At 43.9% G+C, this 17263-nt stretch overlaps 1 protein-coding gene across 7 annotated transcripts in view; it reads right to left on the bottom strand.

Moving 5' to 3' along the window:
- The window catches only part of ATXN7L1 (ataxin 7 like 1), a 383163-nt gene that overhangs the window by 43438 nt on the left and 322462 nt on the right, over positions 1-17263 (bottom strand). For 6 of the 7 annotated variants that reach the window (XM_063927041.1, XM_063927040.1, XM_063927044.1 and 3 more), the window contains 3 exons: positions 11923-12182; positions 11054-11136; positions 10045-10301 (listed from right to left, as the gene is read on the bottom strand). In XM_063927041.1, coding sequence (XP_063783111.1) covers positions 10045-10301; positions 11054-11136; positions 11923-12182 — 600 coding nt within the window. Of the gene's footprint in view, positions 1-10044; positions 10302-11053; positions 11137-11922; positions 12183-16952; positions 17023-17263 lie in introns of those variants that run through there. The other variant, XM_063927045.1, reaches the window with a different exon arrangement.

Below are 17263 nucleotides of genomic sequence, written 5' to 3' on the forward strand. Positions count from 1 at the left end.
AACAGAGATCACAGAAGATCTTAGCCCAAAAGGTCGAGAAGCGATGATGAAGAAGAAGGAACAAACTAAGAAGAAAAAAATTGGATTTTAATACCTACCGGTAAATCCTTTTCTCTTAGTCCGTAGAGGATGCTGGGGACTCCAAAAGGACCATGGGGTATAGACGGGATCCGCAGGAGACATGGGCACTTTAAGACTTTAAATGGGTGTGAACTGGCTCCTCCCTCTATGCCCCTCCTGCAGACCCCAGTTATAGGAACTGTGCCCAGAGGACACGGACATTTCGAGGAAAAGGATTTTGTCAAACTAAGGGTGAGATACATACCAGCTCACACCACAACACACCGTACAACATGGCATTTAACTAAAACCAGTTAACAGCGTGAACCAAAAAGATCAGAAACAGGCTGACCCTTACCAAAACACAACCTTTGTGCAACATAAGCAATAACTATTTACAATTACGGGCGCCCAGCATCCTCTACGGACTAAGAGAAAAGGATTTACCGGTAGGTATTAAAATCCTATTTTCTCCTTCGTCCTAGAGGATGCTGGGGACTCCAAAAGGACCATGGGGTTTATACCAAAGATCCAGACCGGGCGGGAGAGTGCGGATGACTCTGTAGCACCGATTGAGCAAACATGAGGTCCTCATCAGCCAAGGTATCAAACTTGTAGAATTTTGCAAAAGTGTTTGAACCCGACCAAGTAGCTGCTCGGCAAAGCTGTAAAGCCGAGACGCCTCAGGCAGCCGCCCAAGATGAGCCCACCTTCTTAGTGGAATGGGCTTTCACCGATTTTGGTAACGGCAATCCAGCCGTAGAACGAGCCTGCTGAATCGCATTACAGATCCAGCGTGCAATAGTCTGCTTAGAAGCAGGAGCGTCAACCTTGTTGGCCGCATACAGGACAAATAGCGCCTCTGTTTTCCTAACACGAGCCGTTCTGGCTACATACATTTTCAAAGCTCTGACCACATCAAGAGACTTGGAATCCGCCAAGGCTTCAGTAGCCACAGGCACCACAATAGGTTGGTTCATGTGAAACGACGAAACCACCTTAGGCAGAAATTGTTGATGAGTTCTCAATTCCGCCCTATCCACATGGAAAATCAGATAGGGGCTTTTGTGAGCCAGTCCGCCAATTCGGACACCCGCCTTGCGGACGCCAAAGCCAATAGCATGACTACTTTCCAAGCGAGAAATTTCAACTCAACCTTTTGTAAAGGTTCAAACCAATGTGACGTAAGGAACTGTAACACCACGTAAGGTCCCACGGTGCCACTGGGGGCACAAAGGGAGGTTGGATGTGCAGCACACCCTTCACAAAAGTCTGTACTTCTGGAAGTGAGGCCAATTCCCTTCGAAAGAAAATTGATAAGGCCGAAACCTGCACTTTAATGGAGCCTAACTTCAGGCCCGCATCCACACCTGCTTGCAAAAAGTGGAGAAAACGACCCAGCTGAAATTCTTCCGTAGGAGCCTTCTTGGATTCACACCAAGACACATATTTTCTCCAAATACGGTTATAATGCTTCGCCGTTACCTCCTTTCTAGCTTTAAGTAAAGTGGGGATGACTTCCCCGGGAATACCCTTTCTAGCTAGGATTTGGCGTTCAACCGCCATGCCGTCAAACGCAACCGCTGTAAGTCCTGGAACACGCACGGCCCCTGCGGTAACAGGTCCTCTCTTAGAGGAAGAGGCCAGGGATCTCCTGTGAGTAATTCCTGAAGATCCGGATAACAGGCCCTCCGTGGCCAATCTGGAACAAAGAGTATCGCCTGAACCCTTGTTCTTCTTGTGATCCTTATCACCTTTGGGATGAGTGGAAGTGGAGGGAACACATAGGCCGACTGAAACACCCACGGAGTCACCAGTGCGTCCACTGCTATTGCTTGAAGGTCCCTCGACCTGGAACAATATGTCTGAAGCATCTTGTTGAGGCGAGACGCCATCATGTCTATTTGAGGAAGTCCCCAACGACTTGTCACTTCTGCGAAGACCTCTTGATGAAGACCCCACTCTCCTGGATGGAGATAGTGTCTGCTGAGGAAGTCTGCTTCCTAGTTGTCCACTCCTGGAATGAAGACCGCTGACAGAGCGCTTGCATGTTATTCCGCCCAGCGAAGAATCTTGGTGGCCTCCGCCATTGCCGCTCTGCTCTTTGTTCCGCCCTTGCGGTTTATGTGCGCCACGGCTGTAAAGTTGTCCGACTGAATCAGGACGGGCAGGTCGCGAAGAAGATGTTCCGCTTGCCGAAGGCCGTTGTAGATGGCCCTTAACTCCAGCACGTTTATGTGCAGACAAGCTTCCTGGCTTGGCCATTTTCCATGGAAATTTTGTGCCTGTGTGACTTTTCCCCAGCACTCGAGTGCAGTGATGAATCGACACTCTTGGCGGTTTCAGAAGTTCCTTGACCATGTTCTGGAGTTCCTGAGCCTTTTCCAACGGGAGAAAGATCCTCTGCAGTTCCGTGTCCAGAATCATGCCCAAAAACGACAGCCGAGATGTCGGAATCAACTGCGACTTTGGACATGTTGTTGCAGCACCTTCAGGGTGAGCGCAACGCTTTTTAAAAACTGCTCCCTTGATCTCGCCTTTATCAGGAGATCGTCCAAGTATGGGACAATTGTGACCCCTTGCTTGCGCTTGAGCACCATCATTTCCGCCATTACTTTGGTGAAAAGCCTCGGGCCGTGGAAAGACCAAACGGCAACGTCTGAAATTGGTAGTGATAATCCTGAACAGCGAACCTCAGGAACGTCTGATGAGGAGGATATATGGGGACATGTAGGTATGCATCCTTTATGTTGACGGACACCATAAAATCCCCGCCCCCCCCTCCAGACTGGAGATCACTGCTCGGAGAGACTCCATCTTGAATTTGAAACTTTTCAAATACAGATTGAGGGATTTTAAGTTCAGAATCGGTCTGACCAAGCCATCCGGCTTCGGGACCACAAACAGGCTTGAATTAAACCCTTCTCCCCGTTGTGACCGGGGTACCGCGACAATGACTCGCTGCTTACACAGCTTTTGTATTGCCGCACACACTACCTCTCTTTCCGGAAGAGAAGCTGGCAAGGCCGATTTGAAAAATCGGTGTGGAGGCACGTCTTGAAACTCCAGTTTGTATCCTTGGGACACAATTTCCAGCACCCAAGGATCCAGGCTCGAGAGAACCCAGACCTGACTGAAGAGCTGAAGACGTGCCCCCAACAGTGCGGACTCTCGTAGGGGAGCCCCAGCGTCATGCGGTGGATTTGGCAGAAGCCGGGGAGGACTTCTGCTCCTGGGAGCCTGCCACAGCCGGCGATCTTTTTCCTTTTCCCTTACCGCTTGCCGCAAGGAAGGATGACCCATGTCCTTTCCGGAATTTTTGCGACCGAAAGGACTGCATCTGGTATTGAGGCGTTTTCTTTTGCTGTAGAGGGACAAAAGGCAGAAAAGAGGACTTACCCGCGGTAGCTGTAGAAACCAGGTCCACGAGGCCTTCACCAAACAAAACTCCACCCTTATAGGGTAGAGCCTCCATAGCCTTCTTAGAATCAGCATCACTATTCCATTGATGAGTCCACAATGCCCTCCTAGCCGAAATCGCCATGGCATTAGCCCTTGATCCCAAGAGGCCAATGTCTCTCGCAGTCTCCTTTAGATAGACTGCAGCGTCCCTGATATAACCCAGTGTCAACAGCACTCTCTATCCAGGGTGTCCATTTCAGCTGACAAGGTATCTGCCCAGTTTTCAATAGTGTTACTCACCCATGCCGCTGCCACGGCCGGCCTGAGCAGCGTATCTGTCGTGACATAAATAGATTTTAGGGTAGCTTCCTGCCTACGATCAGCCGGATCCTTAAGGGCCGCCATCCCAGGGGACGGTAGCGCCACCTTCTTGGACAAGCGTGCTAGAGCTTTGTCCACCGTGGGTGTTGACTCCCACCTAACCCTATCCTGAGAAGGAAACGGGTATGCCATAGCAATTCTCCTGGGAATCTGCCACCTTTTGTGCGGAGTTTCCCAGGCCCTTTCAAAGAGAGCATTCAGTTAATGCGAGGGAGGAAACGTTACCTCCAGCTTCTTCCCCTTAAACATACAGACCCTTGTCTCAGGGACAGCGGGGTCTTCCGTGATATGTAACACGTCTTTTATTGCCACAATCATGTATTGAATACTCAGCCACCTTAGGGTGCAACTTTGCATCATTATAGTCGACACTGGAGTCGGAATCCGTGTCGGTATCAGTGTCTGATATCTGGGTAAATGAACGTTTTTGGGACCCCGATGGGGTCTGAGTGTGTGGCACTAACTCTCCCATGGATTGCCTCCATGCTTGGTTCTGAGTCGGATTTGTCCAACCTCTTATGCAACAAAGCAACACTTATTTAAAACACTCCACATCTCAACCCAATCAGCGGTGCCGACGGAGTCACTCCCTTATTCTGTTCAGCCCCCACACGAGCCTCCTCCTGGGAAGAGCATTCAGCTTCAGACATGCCGACACACGCGTCTAGACACCCCCAAACACACTGGGCTAAAGGGGACAGACCCACAGTAAGGCCTTTCATAGAGACAGAGAGGGAGATTGCCAGCTCACACCCAGCGCCCCACCGGTCTGAAGAATGAAACAATGCCCCAGACCTATAAGCGCTGTTATATATTAATAATAATAATAATAATAATAACCAACACCGATTTTAGTGCCCCCCCTCTCGTTTTTAGCACCCAGTTACTTGTGCCAGCAGTGAAGGGCCAGGAGCAGCGTCTCTGCAGCAAGCTGTGGAGAGAAAATGGCGCTGGTTAGAGCTGGAGGACGAAGCCCCGCCCCCTACATGGCGCGCTTCCGTCCCGCAATTTTTCACACTGGTGGGGGTCCCCTGATTGTGCCTCCGCACTCCACATACATGCCAGTCACAAATTATGAGGTTTTTATTGCTGCCCAGGGCGCCCCCCCTGCACCAATGCAGTGCCTGTGTTTGTGGGAGCAATGGCGCGCAGCGCGACCGCTGCGCGTTACCTCAGGAAGACTGAAGTCTTCTGCCGCCTTCACTGAAGTCTTCTTTGCTTTGGTTACTCACCTGTCTTCTTAATTCTGGCTCTGTGAGGGGGACCGCGGCGCGGTTCCGGGAACGAGCAACTAGGTGACCCAAGTGATCAGACCCTCTGGAGCTAATGGTGTCCAGTAGCCTAAGAAGCAGAGCCTTTCAACTCACAGAAGTAGGTCTGTTTCTCTCCCCTCAGTCCCACGATGCAGGGAGCCTGTTGCCAGCAGTGCTCCCTGAAAATAAAAAACCTAACAAAAGTCTTTTTAGAGAAACTCAGGAGAGCTCCCCTAGTGTGTGACCAGTCTCCTCTGGGCACAGAGTCTAACTGGGGTCTGGAGGAGGGGCATAGAGGGAGGAGCCAGTTCACACCCATTTAAAGTCTTAAAGTGCCCATGCCTCCTGCGGATTCCGTCTATACCCCATGGTCCTTTTGGAGTCCCCAGCATCCTCTAGGACGAAGGAGAAATAAATAAATATATATCCAAATTACCACAATTAATCACGAGATGCCGCCGAGAAGCAAGAGCAGTAGGAACGTCGTGACAACACTGCAGTAAGAAGAACCAGCGCAGGGACGGCGTCCAGTGTCCCCTATGGAATCAGAGAAAAGGATTTATCGGTAAGTACCAAAATCCCATTTTCCCGTTCTTCCACTAGCGGACACTGGAGTGAATACGCTGGGGACGTCCCAAAGTTGACCTCCCGGGCGGGAATGAGCTGTCTGCAGCACCCCCTGACCGAGTCAAGGACAGTGGTCACATGGATCACAGTAATAGTCGCCCTTAAGCGGAAAAGGAAAGATCCGTGAAGAAACGACTAGCCACAGCTGGAAGATAAAAGTAGAAGTAAAACCAGCAGATCACCCGAAGATGACAAACAACCTCCAGAGGTGAAGATGCATGGGAATCGACCAAAGAGGAACTCCCAGATAAGGAATGTAGGAACGGGGCCCAGCAGTGACTAACAACACACTGTGAAGTTCAACACGACCCCTTGAAGAGGCACGCGTGACAGGGCAACACCCCAAACCCGACATCCACTGAGCTGTAGCGAAGGCCACAGAAGAACCACGTCTAGGGCGATATTGGAGATTGATCCACTGCAGCGAGTAAGCACAACCTAAGAGGAGGCAAACAACCTGAGAGATTGAGAGAATGCCAAGAGTGCGTAAAGCTGTCATCAAAGCAAAAGGGGGCTACTTTAAGGAATCTAAAATATAAAATATATTTTGTTTTGTTTAACACCTTTTTGTTTACAACATAATTCCATGTGTTCTTTTATAGTTTTGATGTCTTAAGTATTAATCTGCAATGCAGAAAATAATTTAAATAAATAAAAACCACTGAATGAGAAGGTGTGTCCAAGCTTTTGACTGGTACTGTGTGTGTGTGTGTGCGTGCGTGTGTGTGTGGATATATTATATATATTAATTATATACACACATATATATACATACATATAAACTCCACACAGTTAGGACCGTGGTGGGAATCAAACCCATGACCTCAGTGCTGTGATGCAGTAATGCTAACCATTACACCATCCATGCTGCCCATAGCGATAATGGGGATAACTTTAGAAAGGGGATTGGCCGTGATATATCATTGAATACCACCCACAGTGTGTTATTTAGTCTTCCAGCAGGGCCTTTTAAGCTCTGCAGCTGCCGATGCGCCTCAACCTAGATTCGTACCCAGAGTACTGGAAATATAATACATTGCCTAAACCACTATGCCACGTGCACAAGCCTTTTTGCTGTTTCCATTTGTAAAGCGCAACGGAATTTGCTGCGCTACGTAAGAAACTGATAAGAAATATGAAATAAATATAGATAGTACGGTTAATACTGCACCATCATTCACTGCTTAGCTGCCAAGATCAGATGAGATGGGGCATTACAGTAATGTATAGCAGAAAGCGTTTATGAACCTGGAAGTTCTGTTGTAGACAGTAATGCTAACTGAGCTATTCTGGTCAGTAATACTAAAGACATGCTGCCTTGTGCCATACCAGGGCTGTTCAGGTGGGATTTGGGCTTGCCACCATCAGGCAATTGCTGCATAGCCCTAGTCAGTTAGGTTATGTAAGCTTATTCATAAAATTACATCTTTAGCCCTATGCAAGTATGGGAAAAAAACACAAACTCCACACAGACAGGGCAGTGGCAGGCGCACTGTGGTGTCTGATCACCCTTGCCTGCATTAAATTGGGAGTGTGCTGCAATGTCTGAGTACTTGCAATTGTGCCAATGCCACACAACAAGCACCCCCCTGAATAAGAGAAGGGACCTAAGGAACAGCCTCTAACTGGGATCTGCATTTGTTTACTATAAACCTAGTATCAGTGCAGAATGAAAGGGGTCTATCTCCCTCCAAACTAGCAGTAAGCTGAGATATTGGGAACTTTTACATTAAAAATTCCCAGCACAGACCATGAGCAAAGGCAGTCAATTTTGTGGGTGCCGATGCCTAGCCCCGCCTCCCAGCTGACACGCCACAACTTTGAGTTTAAAAATAGCGCCTAGTATCGCTGCCACCATTAGTGCCAACGGGCACATAGCGTCCGCAGAGAGGAGGCTGCATGGAAGATCTGAAGCCAGCCGCCAGCGTGCAGCGCAGCGCACACACCACTCTTCCTCCCCCCACCCCCTCCCCTTCACCCCGTAGCGGATGTGTTCCTGACGCCGGGATCTGATCATCCCCTCCGGGAAAATCTCCCTCCTGTACCGGCTCCGTGTCCCCATGCTGCTGGAGCACGGAGTCTACCTTCCTGGCGCCGGTTGCAGAGAAATCCCCTCCGGGAAATCTTTCATGTGCTGCTACGGGGGCGGGCTGATCAGTGGGACACATGCAGCCCAGCTCCATGCAAAGTGGAGCCGCTCAGTTAAGCGCTGGCGGGAGCGCAACATGCCGGACAGCCTTTAGTGTTAAGCTGGGAGTACACAGCGTTGCTAAGCGCTGGCGGTAGTGTGTAGCTGCTGCTGCTCTGCATTAGGACACCCAGAGATACAATGCATAGCGCTGGAAGGCACCTGCTGCTAAAGCACCCACTAAGAAGTGTTAATTGCCGACTTCCTAGCCGTCCGGTGTGCGGGAGGCCGTGGGACCATGCTTTGTAATGAGCAGTGGTGGGTCCCCAGGATTCGGTGATCCTGTGGCCGGAGATCTAGACACAAGCTTTTCGGTAAGCTGTGTCAGTCCCGTCCGGAGGCTTCCCACGTTGCAGACAGACTGCAGCAGCATGCAGCCTGCCTGTTGAAGCCTTGATAGAAGTTCAAGGAAAATAAAAAGTAAAAGTAAAGTAAAAAGGCTGGAGACCGCCTTAAAAGCACCCGGCTCCCTCGAGCACTAATCTAAAACGGAGTTCATGTGGTGCATAGAGGGGGAGGAGCCAACTAAAATTCTACAGAATTTTAAAGTGCCAGCTCCACTCATCCACTGTCTATACCCCAGCGTATTCACTCCAGTGTCCCCTAGTGGAAAAAGGAGAACGTTTGGGAACCACTGGGGTAAGGCACTGCTGCTAAGCAATTAAGTTTTCATATAACAATTTCTTAACAGACCAGTTTAAAAGAAAAAAAACATTAAAAGTGTGTGATGCACGGGACTTTATGTTCACTTTCTGGTTAATATGTATTTAAATAAAGGTTATATTTTAATTTGTACAGTATCAACATATAAGGTGTAGAATATATTTCTGCTTGCTGTTTCCACATATTGCTTTGTTCTTGGGTGCACCTCTATCTTCTAGATATTAGTATGATTTACACTGTGAATCACAAATTATTAACGTATTTAGAACTTGTACAACCCATCCTCAATGACCGTTATTTATAATTTATGCAGAGGACACACTGCTCTTGTGAATCGATCATTCCCATTCCCCTTCTCCCCAATGGTATTTCAATTAAGGGGTCATTTATATATATATTTTTTAAATGATTCACAGGTAGAGGCTTTACTGAAAGCCAATTGTTAGGGCAATATCTTCATCTGTGTGGGAGCTTGAATACTTATGCAAGTAGCATTTTTCAGATTTTATTTATTTATTTCAACCACTTACCTGGCATGGTTCTATCACATGCGACAGTGTTGTCCCACTGCTTCCCCAGTCTGTAATGGATGAAATCCATTCTGCAAATGTGCAGGATGGATCACCTGCTTTGGTTCCCCGGGGGTTTTGGGGAGGTAATTGTACACATATGTTGTGACACATGGTTGGGGGGGGGGGTACTAAAACAGTGAGGACCTGTGGACACTTATGGGTGGGGGAAAGGTGTTCTAATAGACACTAGGGCAGTGGTTCACAAACTTTCTTGAATCATGGCGCCCTGGAGTATCAGCATTATCAGTATTAGGCACTCCTAGTCCAAAAGTTTCTTATTGTAAATGAAAAAATATATATATTAAATTAAGTAAATTGCTTATTTGTCATCCTTAGGTTTAGTTATGTGGTGGTGCATATAGTTGTGATTCTAACTGTCCACATATTTTATGACTGGCAGCCACCAGCACTGGTTTAGCCTTTCACTTTGACCATAATTAATTTGTTTTGATCCTGGACCACCAACCCGAGGCACCCCTGCAAGTGTTTCAGGGCACCGCAGTTTGTGAACCACTGCACTAGGAGTTGGGAAGTAATTCTACAAAGGGGGCCAATGGACATGGAGGTTGGGGAGCTTAAAACACCTCCTAGGTATTTATCTAATTTAAGTAAAAAAAAAATAAAAAAAATATATATATATATATATATATATATATATATATATATTTTTTTTTTTAAATATATTTATCAAAATGTCAAAAAAGGAAAGAAAAAAAAAGGCAATTTGAGCATATTTTTTTAAATTAGCCAGTGACGGTAGCCTACTGGTAGTGTCATTTGAAATATAGACATAGTTGTTGACTTATGAGACTGAATACGGTTGCAAACCACTGCACATTAATTTCCCCACAAAGCACATACTGATCATTGTTAGTAAATTCTAGGCTATTGTGCTCACCTTGGTAGGACAGAGTTTGGAAGTCTGGCTTTTGCAGGAGATGTCACTTTTGGTTCTGAAGTAGAGCTAGCAGACGGTCCTGATGACTGTTCTTGTGCTGGTGCAGGCTGGTTCTGATGCGTTTCTCGTGTATTCTGTGGGTGTTCTTTGTCTTTTGTCACCTCTTTTTCTCTCGATCGAGCCTTGTGTTCAGCTAGGAGAATATCAAATGGTTTCTTTCGACCTGGGACTGCCCGTCTGTGGTTAAGGGTGTGTGTCTAATGAGCAGAATTAAATGTAAGAAATTGATATTTCACCAGTTAACTTTATAGTCTACTCACAAAATGCTTTATGGAAAAAAAGAAAAGAAGGAGGCATGTCTGCTTCAGACACTCCAGTGTATACTATACTAATGAGAATAATACAGTTCCAGCAATTACACAGAGCGATCTACCAACAAGATCAGATGGGGGCTATTAGTACATTAGGAAGATGGCTGAACACATACGCATGCAGATAATGATCAGCATTTTTAGTTTTGTAACTTTGACAAGATATTCAACCATATTGAATAATAATGAATTATTTAATTTAACTGAATCAGTTACCTGTTAAGGAACTGGTCAATATAATGATGTCACCAACTCATGTCTTAAGGGCCTTACACACTGGCAGATAATACTGCACGATATGAACGTACTCGTTCATATAGTGCAGTGTGTAGGCACCAACGATTAACGATGCGCGGCCCCGAGCTCGTTAATCGTTGGTGCCCCATTGCTTATGCATGCAGGCCAATATGGACGAGATTGTCCATGTTAGCATGCATTGCTATGGCGCCGGGTGACGGGGGGGGAGTGAGGAAACTTCACTCCCCCCGTCACCGGGTCGCCCGTATTCGCCATCGGGCAGCTCGGCGGCGGATCTGCCAGTGTGTAGGGCCTATTAGATGAAACAATGGAACAATGGCATTACATGTTATGACAAGATGTCTTTACTTATTTTTGTGTAATTTTGTTCTAATAACTACCTTGCAAGTCAGAGATCTTGTACACGGCTTCTTTGTCTCTGGATCCAATACTCCACAGTGTTTATTTGGGTCAAATTCTCTCTCTATTTGACAGAAGATCAATAATTTGTATCACATTTCTATTGATTTTTGACCCATACCAGAATAAAATAGATAGATTATTAAGTAGTAGAATACATATATATCTTTGTGAATGTATTCCTAGATTTTCTTTTAGCCAATTTATACTTTCGGCTTAGAAATCCTTTAGTGCGCAGACACGATAATTATCAAAAGATTAAATGGTTACATTAAGAAGACTCAGATTTAAAGCTTGAAATAGTGGCGAGATAAGGACACATTTTTAAATATAGCCTCAAATGTATAACAGACACCGTTAAGAAAGCATATCAAATTAATTGTGACTAACAGCATTCCTATTTCAGGCCACTCTCAATTTTCTAAACATAGAGGTAACTGTTGAATGCTCTCGATTTAGTCAATGTCACCGGCAAACTGGTTTTACAGATCAACCGGAGTCTCTGTAAAAAGTAATAAACTTCACCAAGAAAGAAAGAGTCGGCAGCATCCACATTACTGAGAGAATATACATTTACAGAACTACCAAAACTGTATGGTAACTGTGGAGTCCCAATAATCTCCTCATCTCACTGCCTGGAGTTTGTAAGGTTAACGTATAAACAAGCTGCAGAAGTTCTTCTTCAAAACGCAGGCCAATTGAAGAGATTCTCACTAATGTCCTCAAGGCACATCAACATGGCATGTCTTATGGATTACTTCCCAGAAGCCCAACCAATGGAGTTCCTTGAGGACAGCATTGAAACCATGGTATATGCTGATACTGTGGGATTTAAACGCACTACACTCACCAGAAAGTCTTTTGTAAGGCTTGTTACTGCTTTTGGTACCATTTTGATGCTTTTTGTCTAGAGATGAAATTCCTTTCCCATTCAATATTTTTTCTGGTGAAGGCGGAACAGGTTTCGGTAACACAGACTGCTTTGCTAGGGAGGATGCTGAAGATGCTGCCGTAGAGGAAGAGTTAGTGGCTGAATTCATTTTAACATTGGCACCATCGGCTTTCACAAGATTTGGGATTTTCTCAAGGCTCACTACAGGAACAGGGCCACTGAAAAACAGTAAGGTTCACATGACATACAGATAATGCACATATTACACCCCAAGTAACCACAGACAACAGCTTTATATACCTATTAACAGTAGTTTTTATAGTGGCTACATATTCCCAAACTGACAAAAACAGGTATCACAGTAAGCCTTTGTGGCAGGAGGTCAAGCTTAACCTACGGATGTCATATCTGGCACTTACTTTGTCATATGTGTAATAAACATGTTATTTTAGAACTCATGAAGTGAAATGTCAGTTGGAACAGATAACATCCAACACAACACACACAACAGGCAGGTGGTTTATAAATCTCACTACGTAAAACCACAGAGTGGAACAGCAGATAACACATGTAGGGGGAGATCCCCACTATAGGAACTTGTAAAATTAATGTACACTATCAAGGGTATGTAGTTCAAATAATGTAATTACTTACATGTGATACTGCCCAATATATTCATATTATGGACAATTTACTATAGCCACTGTGTGCTCTAAATTATCATCCACATAATACTGACATTCTCTGTAATATATACACGCACACTGACATTCTCTGTAAAATATACATGCATACAGATTTATGGACATTCTCCAACATATACATGCTTACTGGTGTACTAAAGGAGATGTCCACCCAAACACATTTTCATAGTAAATGCTTAAGTACGATAATGACAGTGTCCAATTCCCTGGGATTTTGCAGCACTGACTGATCAATTCTTGTGTCATCATTTTCAATATTTTTCTGCCATTACTGGCAACAGAACCCACAATTAGTGAGGAGGTGTTGGATTCAACTAGCCATGAGGTTCCACATGCCAACAGTACATAGGTTACCACGGCAGGGAAAGCTTGCTTGTGTTTTATCCTCATGGAAGTGTGGGTAAAAAATAAAAATAAAATAGCAAATTTTCCTCCAGTAATAACCAGATATGTGCAGTTGAACATCATGCGTGGCTAATTGAATCTGCCACCAACAAAAGTAATCATAATAATCACTACACCACTGCCACCCCTCAAGAACTGACCCATCACTAAACTTTACTACCCTTTCACAAATTCATCCCTTATTATTTACTATATTATAACCGAACAGCCTTTAGAAAAGAAAACAACTTGAGCTGTTACTTTTCTCATTAGATTTCCACCAAATTGACAGAACCTTCACATGTGTGCGTGTGCACGAATACTTGTATAGTAACATGATCAGATACAGGAGGAAATACCAAACCCCTTATTGACCAAATGGATTTATAGGTAGCCAAGCAACCTCACAAAGCCAAAACAAATACACGCTGCACATCATAACACAGGCAGTGGAAAGAGCGATGGCGCTTAATGTAGGAAAAGGGATTTCACCGGGAAAGCTAGCTTTGTGCATCAAGGAGAATGTAATACTTTCACCACTGTATTTTGGTAGAGCAAATACATATTAACTCTTTTTAGTGGTGTGACGTACAAGTTCCAATAGCAATAGTGGTATTATTCCCCATAGACCTCACAAACAAACCCTGTTAACATTTGGGGGCCACAATATTTTTCAGTGCTATCTTTTAAATAATATAGCATTAGCAACAACTTACTTTATGTACTAGAGAGTGTCATAGAAAGCCATCTGGGCACCTGATTGCATAGATGTGACCAGTCCCTTCATCTTTTATAGATGTAATACAATGAGGGAGATTCAAATGTTTGAAAAGTCAGTTAGGAGTCTTTTTTTTCCCTATCTAATAGACAGGAAAACCAGACACCCAACCGACTTTTCACACATTTGAATTCCACCCAAAGTGTCTTTACAAGATAAACAAAGTATGTTATGCTTTAACACTTCTGGATAATCTGGGTTGCTTGCTCTTGCAAAGATCACCTTATATAATACCCATGACTTTATGTTGCTTGTTATATAACAAACACATAATATAGACTTATCACAACAGTATTTTTAGTACTGCACACATCACGACAACAAGAAATGTAATTTACAAGGGGCTGTCTGAATATTGTGTTGAACAAAAAGGTGCACAGTCTGAGACTGTAATACTACAGGGAAACTATTCTGTGGCTAGTAGTCGCAATCACACCCGCATTAAGCTGATAGAAACATCATACAGGTTATGCTGTAGTTTTATATAATGTACACTTTGTTTGGCTCTCAATAATGTGTGCACAATTTACACATTATTATGTACTATACACAACATAGTCTGTGGACTAGATTTCTGGTCTTAGCACAAGAACACTGCTCAGGCCACATTAGCTGCCACAGAAGTGGTATATTATAACATCATGGCCAAACACAAGTTTCAGAAATTAAAAGGAAAAACCAAAATCTCACACACCCAGTTTGATAGATTATATAAAAGTTACAAAGCCTTAGCTCATAGGGAATATTACAGAACAGAAAATCTGATAAATATAGATAGATGGTTGCAAAACACCATTTTATTCTTGGAATCAAGTCTTCCACTATGATATTGAAATTTGTTGCAAACGGTTGTTAGGAGTCATGGATGTTCCATTTCAGATAGTACTGGAGAGAAACAGTAACCACCATGCACCTCAGCAATAGAATTGAAACGCCAGTATAATCAAAGCATGGTTGCTTTGGGGCAAAATCACCCTCCTTGGTCTACGCATTGTGCAATATGAGGAAGATTTGGTCAATGTGTAACAAAACGGCTGACTAGATTAGATATACACATGTATCCTATTCAAATACAACCAACCAAAACCCCCATATAATAATAATAATACAGGTGGCATGCTATTATTACTTTAAAAGATAACCTCTCTCTGGTGTGATTTTAAAATAAAAGGATGATTAATAACCCTTTCACACAGTACATGTAAAACATGGGTTTTTGCATGTAAACATGAATCACCTCGGGTTTTTGGTAGATGTGAAAGATAACTTCGCTACGGGTCCACAACCCTGATCTTTACCAGGTCAGGCTGAGACCCGGGAATTTAATGACTTAATAGACCCTGCAATTTTCCAGGATGTATGCGTGAAAGGGGTATAACAGCAGCAAAGTATACAGATGAATTTTAAAAAGGCAACACTACGTGACTATTACACATGAATAAAAAATTATTTGGATAGTTAGGAAAGAATATTTATGATTTGCCAAATTACCACTGTAAATTTGTTTGAGAATGTATTTCTGAACAGATGACATTTACTATGATGGAAAAAAATGCTAACAGGTTTCATTTTGATCAAACAAGCACGGTTTACAAACTCATTTTACTGGATAGGAAACTAAACTTAGGAAAACAGTGCATCTTTAAGAAGGTGATGGCCAGCTCAATGCTATCTCACCTAAGGAGATTATAAAAAAAAAAAAAAAGTTCATGTAAGTGGGTTTTTTAAATTTGTTTTTGCAAGGGTTAAAATAGACCTTTTTTACAGCCTTTCACGGAAGCAGTGAAAATACCGCTAGTCGAGATCCCGGTGGTCATAATGCCAATGCCGGGATCCCGATTAGTGGTGAAATGCCGGCGCCGGAATACCAGCGCCACAGGCTTTTCTCCATCTGTGGATGTCCACAACACCCATAGAGTTAGAATATAAACTGTGGTGAGCGCAGTGAACCACCGTGCCCGCAGCGTGGTGAGCGCAGCATACCCGCAAGGGGTTTCTAGCATTCTCCCCGCTGCCGGCATACTGGTGACCGGGATACCGCTGTTAGTATACTGACGGCCGGCATCCCAGCCGCCGGTAATTCATACTGAATGCCCTGTCACTCACCAAAACGCAGTGGGAAAACTTACTCTGAAGCTGGTGAATAATTATAAATGTATTAACAGCTGTATTAGCAACTATAGAGGAATTTGCAATCCTTCAATTATGGTGTTCTCCTGAACCTGCACCGTACAGCAAATGCTTCACAAGTCATTGTTGCGACAGCAGAGTACATATTAAGACTACAGTATCAGATGCTAAATTCCTTATGTTCCACAATGTACATTACATCTGGGTAAAAATCAAATCCCATTAGGCTCACTGGTCTCACTGGCAGTCTGAGACAACAAGGTCTCACAGTATAGCAATACAGAAATAGTGACTGAAAACCAGAATGGGTTCAGTATGATTTACCAGCGGCCCGGATGCTGGCCGTCAATATACAGACGGCGGCATTCCAGCCGCCAGTATGTTGGAAGTGGGGCAAGCGCAGAGAGTCCACTTGCGGGCTCGGTGACTCGCCAGAGGTTCTAGTCCCACTCTATGGGTGTTGTGGACACCCATGAGTGGGAATAGTCCTGTTGCACCGGTACTCCGGCGTCAGTATCCTGAACGCTGGGATCCCGATAGGCGGCAAATTAAACATATACCACCAAAATAACATTAAATAGAAAGTTTATTAATAGCATTATAAAAGTTACCATTTTTTTTTGTCTCCATTTTTCATCTCAATATATAATCATTCCACCACAATTTACGAACGTGTAATAAGTTATTAAGATATAACAGTATACAAGGAATGAAATTAGCTGTATTTTTTCTATAAATGTAATTAAAAAATACAGTGACTTATTTATTGTAGACTGTAATCCTGGTTTTCAGTCACAGGTTCTGCAGTAATATAGGCCCATAGGTTGTAGTTACAAGGTACTTAATCAACAATGAATTTACTAAATAAAATAAAAAAAAGTTTGACCTAGTTTAAGAATAATCCTCCCGCATGTTATCAATGAAAGAAAGCAGGCAATGCTTCATTAGTAGAATTGCCTTGGACCGCCAAACATCCTTTCCTATTAGCTCACCTATGCTGATTCCCTCCTGTCTTCTCTAGAGCTGATCTAATTTTTCTCCTCTAGTTCTCTCCACCACACACTGCAAGAGAAAACAGTCTTTTACAATGTTCAAAGAGGAACTCTTGTCCAATTTCAACAAACAAAGGTGTACAACAAATAATGGCACATGAGAAAACCATATACATTAATTACTCTGATCTGGGTAGTTTCCTTATTATACTAATTATAATACACACCTAAATGACAACTTATTATAGGCTGTAAACAATGGAAAATTTGAAATGAACAGGACACCTATTTCTTAAAGATTTAATATTTTT

Source organism: Pseudophryne corroboree, chromosome 6, assembly GCF_028390025.1.
Source record: "Pseudophryne corroboree isolate aPseCor3 chromosome 6, aPseCor3.hap2, whole genome shotgun sequence".
In the NCBI taxonomy this organism is placed as follows: Eukaryota; Metazoa; Chordata; class Amphibia; order Anura; family Myobatrachidae; genus Pseudophryne; species Pseudophryne corroboree.